The following is a 9,840-nucleotide window of genomic DNA, read 5'->3' as shown; positions in this document are numbered from 1 at the left end:
TATGTGTTGATCAGTGCATGTATTCGTTTTGTCAAATATGTTGAATAATATAATTAAAAAACATGTATGCTTCGTATGCATCATTTTGATGCTAAGGTAGTTCCTCCTTTTTGAAAACACGATCAGCTCAGCTTGACTCATAACATGTAAATGAGAGTGTTATTTATTTAAAGAAATAATCCACTAATTTATTTCGAACTAAACAATATTGTATTACACTTTTGAGAACATTTTAGAAAATCACAGCTTTTGTGTCAAGCTTCTCACGGAACCAGAATTATGACTAATTGTCTCAAGAACCACAATTTTAGGACGGATCTCCTCAGAAAACCCTAAATTAGCAGATTCGTCAATTTAACACGGTTTTTGATAGAGGCCCACTATCAAGTGCCTTATGTAAAGCCTGATCCGTTTTATTTGTCACGCAGGCTTTCGATCTGATCCAACCCGACCTGCTAAATTGAATTATTGTCCGTGCCGAGTGCCCACCGGTTAGATTTTAGATTACTCCGCGACGACTTTATCTTCTAGTCATTCTCCGCTCTCTAAGAATTTTGATACCACTGGTCTGGCGGACCCTAAAATCAGTCCGATTTGATTTAAAATCGAATTGGGCCACCGCATAGATTAAGTTTGTTCACACGGTGTGGCACTGGTATCAAAATCACACCATTTCAGCTGTAATGCACCCCCAAGAGAGGTACATGCATGCGGACTGCTCTGGCATATGGTTTTTTTCCCTAGGATTTGATCGAGCACGATCCTCATCATATATGCCCAGCTCAATATTTTCATGAAGAAAATAGTGGCCTCTCCCTTTTTATTTTAGATCGGGCCTCCCCCGTTTCTTGGTTACGATGAACCCATGGGCAGTTTGGGCCTGGCTTACTCCCGCGACATCTATATCGGGCCAGAAGGGAACAAACGTTCTCTCTGAAATGTGAATGGTGGCATTTTTCATTGGGCCAGAAAGCCCACATGTTCAGCCCAATGCCCTTATTCCATTCCAAAATAAATAAATAAATCAAGTAGTACTATAGGCTCTTCCTCGCTTTTTTTTTTTGTGAGTTTGCCCCAAACTAAAAGCCCAGACCAGAGGTTCAGAAGGATCCGTTCCGTGGCTGCGACCCCGTCGCGGCGTCGGCCCCTATCGAACTCCGGCGGTTCCTCCCGACCAACTCCGGCGGTCCTCACCTTCTTCTGCAGCCTCGGCCCCGCCACAATCGCACCCTCATCACATGGGAGCTTCCGAGTCTGTCCTCACCAGGCAACCTCAGCAGCAGCCGCGGTCGCAGTGGGCGGACGAGATCACGACGGTGTCTGATGGCCGGCGCGACGCCGCGGACGAGGATCCCCTCCTCCGCCGCATCCGGTCACTCACAATCGTACGAACTCAACTACCTCGTGCCCTTTTTTTCTCCCTCGCTGTGGCTTTTTCACTGCCAATTTACCTTGCGGTTGGGATTTTGAAGGCCCCGCCACTGTTAAGCGGTCAGCCAGCGGCGGGCTCGGAGACAGAGACCAGCATCACCGACATCCTTGTCCGGAAGCCCTCGAGTTCTTCCTCTGCCGCCTCTGGTGAGCGAGTTCCATGTTGCAATTTTGGTCAGAGTATTGTGAAGGGGACGCTGTGGCATGACTAGTGTACTTAGGATGGGGATGTGTTGCAGGAAAACTATACTCGAAATTGAGCAGAAAATTAGTTGGATGTAGCGTAATTATGCTATGCTAGGGACTCATCTGTGTCTTGGTAATCGTCTGTAGGCAATTTGAATCCAAATGTGATGTTTGAGCTTTTCTCTATGTATCGTGAATGGCAAGAAGAGATGACCAAGGAAATTAGCGAAAGACAGGTATGTAGGATCCTCTGGGAGCCTTCTCTTTGTTTGATGCTTATAAAGAAAAAGAAATCTCATGAAGGATACTGTTAAGTGAACCGATGGAAGCAATTGTGTATTGTCTCATGCTATGTTGTGATAGTTGGATAGGATATGGTGGTTTCAGGTTATTCATCCAATGTTTAGTTTTTCTTCCATTCCTATCAGAGACAACACATCGCTTCATGAATTGGTGGTTGTTTCATTTGGTGACATTTCGGTGTTGATAACTATGTGACAAGCCTAAATAAATGCAATGCCAATTACTGAGACATTTTAGGTCTTCTGTGCTGATCTTGCTTTCACCATGATACAGAAAATATAGGGCCATGTCATGTTTGGATCAATGTGAAACTTGAATTATCAAACATGTCGTATTACTAAGAACCAAACACTTGGGATTTAATGTTTTGCTATTTGAACTGATTTTCAGTTTTTTTAGTCTTACAATCATTAATAAAATACTGTGGGTAGAATTGCTGGAACTTCATTGGTTTAAACTATGAACTATTGCGACCATTGCACTCTGTCAGCTTTAGCTTCATTGTTCAGACCAATTTATGGATTTGCCCTTATAAATCCCTTGGTAGTTGGTATCATACTGAGCTTGTGGTGTCTAGGGTAGATACAAAAGGATGTGCTTAGAAACTATGCTGCATAACTTAACTGGTTAATTCTAAGTGATCATGGCTATGGCCGTGGCCTCAGAACATAGCTGACGAAATTTCATACCTTCTGTATTTTCTTTATTTTCTTTTGTCAACTTATTTATAGGCAGGAGCTCTGATATATTGCATATGGTGCAGGGAGAGATAGAAAATAAGATAGAAACAGCAGATGCATTGGCAGTTAAGCTTCTCCAGCGGTTCAATTACTCTCTCACTTCGATGAGATCAACGTCTCATAATCTTGCAGAAGGTAATAAATGCACCTTCTTATTAGATAGAAACAGCAGTTAAACTCACCACATCACAGCTGTGGAGATTTAATAACACTTGGTGAAGTGCTTGAGCACTGCCTCTGATTTGTAAATAGTGTAGAATGGCATGGAAACACTGGAACTATATTCATTGACGTTGCTCTATGAAACAATCGCAGTTCATCCACTGCAGGTGGAAGTTGGTGAGTTGAAGGGAAGGTTAACTGAAGTGATAAGTAACTGTGATGCATTGTGCAAGAGAATTAGTTCAGAAGGGCCAGAGAGTTTGCGAGCATCTGTTCAACCTTTCACCACTGACAGAGTAGAGGCGGGAGGTAGATCATTTGTTGAAAAGGAGTCCTGATGGCACTGATAGGAATGATTGCATGGAAAGTATTGAGGGAACATCAGCGCAATTCTTTGTTAACACGGGAGGATAATTCATCAGAACAAAGACCATGTATTATACGTACTTTTGCTAGATGGATCAGATTATTGCTGTCCTTTTGTTCGAATTCGGTCTCCCTTGTTGTAACCCTTGAAACTTTGATTGTGCATAAGAGTGTGATATGTACAGCAAGTCGTAGTATCAGAAATGAGTAGGTAGTATTTGTTCCTGCTTTGTTGTACACTTTTCTTTCATTTGAGAACCTGGCTGGCCTTGTCTGCAGATGACATTCAGTTATTTTCGAAAGTGAAGAAATCCATGCTTTTCTTTCTGAGGAAATCCACATTCTTATCCATGTTACAGAGTAGATGCATTGGCTGTATTACTTTGTAGTGCATATGAAAATCCCGGCTAACTGAGCCCGAGTGCAGAGGTAGCTAAAAATCTTAATTCTGTTTTATCTGGAAGTTCAGAAGAAATGTTTTCGTGACTACAAATTGCGCTAGTGTTGCACTGGCCTGCGACCGTTTTGGCATGCGCAACCGAGGGCTAGACCGAAGGCTAGACGCCTAGTAGACACAAAGATGTGGGGAGTGAGGGAAAGAGGGAGAAGAGTTGCAGTGGCAAGGTGACCCAACCGCGACCCGAGCGGGCGCTTCTAGGTCGACAAGACTACGGGCGTGTTTGGTTGTGCTAATGTGCCTGGCCGGAGCCTCCCTGAGAATTGTGCCTCTCAGTTTTTTGCTTGCTGGCTTGCTGCCTGACTCAGTCCTCCAAAAACATGCGCCGGAGATTTTTGCTTCTCTGAATGAGCGTGTCTGACCCCTGCCCTTCACCATTTTCTATACATTTAACAGAGTTTGCCGCCTAGTGTGTTGATGAAGGAATCAAGCGCCACTTCTCCGCACCATACTCCCCGCAGCAAAATGGAGTCGTCAAGCGGCGGAACCAAACGGTAGTGGCAACGGCACGCGCTCTACTGAAACCCGGCTGAATTTTGGGGGGAGGCGGTGAGCACTGCTGTTTTCTCGCTCAACCGAGCTCCCACGAAATCTCTTATCGGGAAGACGCCTTACGAGGCATGGCATGGCAGCAAGCCAGCGGTCCACTACCTTCGCACCTTTGGGTGCTTGGCGTATGTCAAGGAACATGGGAACCTTCGCAAGCTCGATAACCGCAGCTCTCCTGCTGTTTTCATTGGCTACAAGGAAGGGTAAAGGCGTACCAGCTGCTGGAGGAAGTTCTGCTTGCTTCAGGCCTGTTGCCTATATATGCGCTCAAACATATATTATTTGATGTTCGGCCTGTTTCGGCCGCCCGGGGACGCGCTTCAACAATTGGGCTAATCATGTTGCGAGGCATTAATGATATTGTTGCTAACCCAGCGATTATCTCGCTCTCCAGTATGACTGTCTGGAAAAGCTTCAGACAATCATATTACGAGGCATTAATAGGTGTTAATTCTATTTGGTTTTTAATCAGGCATGACCCATGCATGACAGTTATCAGTAGCATGGTTAAATGTCGTTTATTTGATGTCTACTCCTTCTATTTCTCCAAAATATTGTGTTGAGTTTCTTAAAAAAAAACAATATTGTGTTGAGTATTCAGTCAGTTAATCCTCCTTGATGGCTTCTTCTTGTCGTGCATCAAAGATCAATGGAGCTGTATCACCGAGGATGTTGCCCAGTCGAGACCTGAACGGGCCAACGGGGTGGCTATATATTGTGTTTTTGTGCAACGCACCTGCGTGGCCACTTCTTAATAAGAATGTTTTATCTGCTGCTGTAAAAAAAGAGAATGTTTTATCTGCTGTTAGAAAGTTTATTGGCGTCGTTCATTTATTCTGAATTATCACCCCTGTTAGTTTAAGGAATTGAAATGCTGCCAATAGTTTGGAAACACTTCGTCAACTACGGTGAATGGGTAAAGGCATAAACCGCGGTTTAAGCAACAGAATTAATCCCCGTTGGCGCAAACCGGAAATTTTATTCAGTTGACCGGCGCAAGCTAGCGCAAAACAGAGACCGACCGACAGCCATTACCTGCGTTGCAACAGTGTAGCGTTCAAAGACACCGGCCGACATGCACATGTCGTCCCCGCTAGAAGCATGTGTTGTAGCTCACGAACAGGCAAAGGAGGCGAATTCTGTGTCACCCTCTTTCTGGCCGGCCGGTTCAACGATCGGACCGATTTTCTCATTTTTGTTGTTGGTGGCCGACGTAGCTTTCTCTTAAACTAAATAAATGTTCCGCTGCTTGCTAAAGCATCAACAGGCTAAATTACATAACAATCTCTGCCGGGACATACAATCAACCCTTTTTTGACATGCTCGGCCGGGGTTATTTGATCACCTTGCTTTTGTCGGCAAGAAAAGCTAGCCCACTCGAGCAATAGCTTACGTGAGCAAGTCAGACACCTAATGTCTATCTATATCTTTTTTGCAAAACATATGTTAATTTCGCGTGTTATAAAAAATAGCTAGAGATCATTAATCGATAGATCATCGCTACAAAAATGATGAGCAATCAGACCTTGTCACCCATCATACGAGGGATAATTCCGCTCTACTTTGGTTGAAGCAAACTTGCCATATATGTTTGTGCAGAGTTGCAGACAATCCCAACGTCACAACTAACAAGCGGCATATGATGCTAATCAAGAAAAAGACAAGGCGCCGTAGCCCGTAGCCCCGTGGTAGCCACAAACCACCGCGAGAGGCAGGTACAAGGTCGTTAAGTCAGTTGGTCCCAGGCCCCAGCGCTGGCCCACCGCGCAACACGGCGACGCGCGTCCCACCAGGCGACCCCGAACCGCCCGCCTCGCCCAGTCGCCCGTCCCGGCCGGGTCGGGACCAAGTCATCGCCAGATCAGCATTGCACAGCCCCACGACGTCTCTCTCTACCCATCCGTAACCCGTATCTCTCGAGGCCAACGGAACGGCGTAACCATGCCGCCCCCATACACTACGCAGCTGAGGACTCGCCCACCTGCGCAAAGCGATGCAGAAGGCCGGCGATCGAGCATGTAGTAGAGCTAGCGTCCAAAATGTCATGCGTGCATGCATGGGCAGCACGCGCGTCCCATCCCGGGCCCTGTCGCCCGGTGAGCCGGCGCTGAGATGGCACGGGCTTTCGTACTCAGCGCCCGGCGGTGCGTGTGCCCGTGCGTTTGGCTTGTCTCGACGACGTACGTAGTAAGCGCGTCCGCGTCAGGGGTTAACTAAAGGCCGGTTTGGACGCTGCTCCTTGTCTGCAGAACCTGAGAGAGAGAAGTGGCAGACTTCGCCTTCTCGAGGTGAAAAGGGTTGCGCAACGTGCGCCATGCCATCGCCGAGTACGTGTACGTTGAACGAACGAATCACTAGCGCGTACGACGGTACGAGTGACTGGCCGATCCTAACTACGGACAGCGGGATGGTAGTACAACTTACGAGAGTACAAGTCGTGGACCGTGCGACGGGACGGGGTGGTCGGCGTCCCTGGTCGCGCCGACCATGCAGTTTTACCGCGGGTGCAAAGGGCGGGTTGGCGCAGTGCTGCTGCTGCGCGCGTCCTGGGGCGCCGGCCAATCGCTCCCATCTCCCTCCGCCTGTGCAGAATCCAACAATGTGGGACGCGCGAGCAAGAGCATAGTATTCTTTCCGTCCCATAATATCAGACAGCTACTATATCTAGATTAACGGTGTATGTTTTTTAATAAAAAAATACACCATTAGAATCTTTATTGAGAGACCTTTCCAATTATATAATTTTTTGATTTTTTAATTTATATTTAGTTAGCTAAATTGATGATATAGGGATGCGTGCGTGACTCATATTATGGGATCCATACACATGCATGGAGACACACAGCTCCTTGTCTGTGACTATGCTTGTACTCTCACTTCCTCCTTACACTAAAACCACTACGAGTATTTAGGAACGGAGAGAATACATCCAGGACACGCATGAGCCATAACGCCGCGAACGCGGGTGTCTGCCCTGACAAGCATTTTAGCAAGTGGAAAAGTCGCAGTACACTGGCGAAGTTAATAGCGATCGGAGCGATCCTCCGAAGGATCTCAGCACCCGGCCGGATGGACATGGGGGTCCAAGCCGGGCCGGCGGCCGTGGGTACAATACACACGCTCGTGCCGACACGGAGGCGGCAAGGCGTGGGCCGTGGCGGTCGCGCTGTCGGCCGTGCTGTCGCTCGCGGCATCTGCAGCGCGTGTACGGCCACACGACGAAAACCCCCGGGAGATGAGGTCTTTTAAAGCCTTTTAGGACCAAATTAAAGGTTGGCGCAGGCCGGGACTATCACGTCTCTAGCTTTGATCCCTGATCTCGAACTTTGTTTGTACGTGGGTACACACACGTTAAAAGTACAGCGCCATGCACCAAACAAAAACGAGCTAGCCCGGCCCCTTTTGCAGCGTCGGGAGGTGGCATCGTCTCTCGACGACAAACTCACAGAGTTGCCGTGTGATCCCCGGAAAGCGCCGGATCGGGCAGCTACGGCTGCCTGCCTTTCGGGACGCCACGCCTGACAGTTCTAGCTTCTGTGTCCATTTCGCAAGGCAGATGGGCCAGGATGCTGATTAATTTGCTCCATGGATCATGATTATCGTGCCGTGCTGCCTGTTTTGTTCAGACTTTGTGACTGATCTGATGGACATGGTTCGTAATCGATCGAACAACGTGCTGCATATCTGCACCAATGAACCAGTAGTGGCATGCGTTTGCGAGGCTGAAGCTATCGACACATGAGCAGACATCATGGGTGTTAGGTCTTGATCGCTAGATTATTGGTACGTACGGCATGTTTGACGTATCGTTTAACGGAACTAACATCATCTGCTCAGTTGCTCATGTGTGATACAAGGCCCCGCTACATACTGTTCTCGCAAAGTTGTTTGTTGGTTTGTCCCGTGTTTTTGTTATTAGTCACGTGCTTGGTACAAGGTTTGTTCCTTACTCCAAGTTTTAGGCCTGTCGTTTCCAGGAACTTCCAACTTAGCACCACTGGTGCTGTTTTAGGCCTGTCGTTTCCAAGCTTTTGGAAGTAGACAGCCGTAATTCCAGTACTATTGGTAGAATAAACGGCGCACATCAGCACATGTCCCTCAGTCCAATCACTCGTAGCTGGACAAACCGAAACACGCTTTCCAAGATTTAAAAAGAAACATCTGTTTGTGTGGAAACTTAGTTAGTGCGTGGTAAAAGAGCATTAGGCTATCGATCATTTTCGGCCAAAAAGACCCAACTGTAAAGCTCAGAAACAAGCACATTTCAATTGCATTGCACATTTCGCTACAATTAGTTATGTTAATTTCGTCTGCGTCGTGTATAAGTTGCGCAGCGTCCACCCAGTTGGTTCGAAAGTGTTCCCTCCAATCCATAAAAAATGCTGCGATACATAGCTAGCCAAAGCCTGGCCCTTTGGCTCCTCTTGTTGCCTACGTTTTAGCCCAATGACACCCATGATATTTTGTCATCTAGCCTGGCCCTCTGCCTCCTCTTGTTGCCTACTTGTTAGCCAGGTGACACCCATGGTATTTTGTATCTTATATACTCACTCCGTTCATAAGATTGTCTTCGTTCATAATACCTCTTCCGGAACCACAGACGGCTTATCCCAAGGAGGAAAAAACAGAGGAAATAATGCATATATATATCCGATCGGCAAATGCAACAGGTAGCGTGAAAATTAAATGACTTGAATTTATTTAAATATAAATGTATCGATAGGATACATGCATGTAGAAAATCACTGGCACACAACGCCATCCAGTCGCCACGTCCGTATCGGCGTGCGCGTAGCGACCGTAGCGCAAACCATCCACCACGACCACAATAACGGACAACGGGATGTCCCTTCAAATCTGACGATTTGCACCGGATTTTGCGCCTTTGCACCGCAAGCGACGTACGTCGTGATTCGATAGACATCTAGCTAGCTGACCACGCAAGCTAACCGGCGAAAATATTTCTCAGTTGCCGCAGCTTCTCGTACCAAGATCCTGCCTGTCCTGCCCGCGATTTCTGGCTTGGCCTAGATCCGCGCGACCATGTGGGTGGGTCGGTCGATTTGACTGCGGGAGCACTTGTTCAATCTTGAAGCTTGCTCCGTCGACTCGTTTCGTCAGCACACAGTGGTGACTTTTGCCTTTTCAAATATATACTCCATCTATTGAAGCTAGTTGCTGCCGCAATACCTAGGACTAGAACTAGGGTACCTGATAATTAGCACATGCCAGAAAGAATCATATCTGAACTGTGTTGGTGCAATGGTGCTTTAAGCAATAGAGAAATTCCTTTCATACTTTTTCTACCGGCAGTAAAACTTAGTATACATTGTTACACATCGTTTGATCTAATTAACGCGAGGATTTTGGCCTCTTGGAAAATGCAGAAAATTTATACTCCATTGAAGAATGTATGGAACTCATCAAGCTACAACTCCAGAAATGCATGGAACGCACAATTTAAATTAACCTATGTGTCTTGTCATATCCTTTGTTTAAGGCATATTATTTAGAAAAAACTTTTACGTTGCTGTTCTGCATTTTTTCAGTGGGATGAGTCTGTCGTGACAAGAGAAGACACCTAAACGCGAGACAAGAAATGTGGACGAATTGAAGGGTGCCGGTGCAAACATTAGGTTTTGTTCT

At 46.7% G+C, this 9,840-nt stretch overlaps 1 protein-coding gene across 1 annotated transcript; it reads left to right on the top strand.

The window, feature by feature from the left end:
• Positions 1 to 1,054: 1,054 nt before the first annotated feature.
• On the top strand, positions 1,055 to 3,523 carry LOC100835790. The gene is made up of 5 exons (XM_003560303.4): positions 1,055 to 1,385; positions 1,473 to 1,578; positions 1,765 to 1,853; positions 2,684 to 2,795; positions 2,976 to 3,523. The coding sequence occupies exons 1-5, from the start codon at positions 1,239 to 1,241 to the stop codon at positions 3,158 to 3,160; spliced, it is 639 nt and encodes a 212-aa protein (XP_003560351.1). The 5' UTR covers positions 1,055 to 1,238; the 3' UTR covers positions 3,161 to 3,523.
• The last annotated feature ends 6,317 nt before the right edge of the window (positions 3,524 to 9,840 follow it).

This window comes from Brachypodium distachyon, chromosome 1 (assembly GCF_000005505.3).
Source record: "Brachypodium distachyon strain Bd21 chromosome 1, Brachypodium_distachyon_v3.0, whole genome shotgun sequence".
In the NCBI taxonomy this organism is placed as follows: Eukaryota; Viridiplantae; Streptophyta; class Magnoliopsida; order Poales; family Poaceae; genus Brachypodium; species Brachypodium distachyon.
This window is presented reverse-complemented; position numbering and strand designations above follow the sequence as displayed.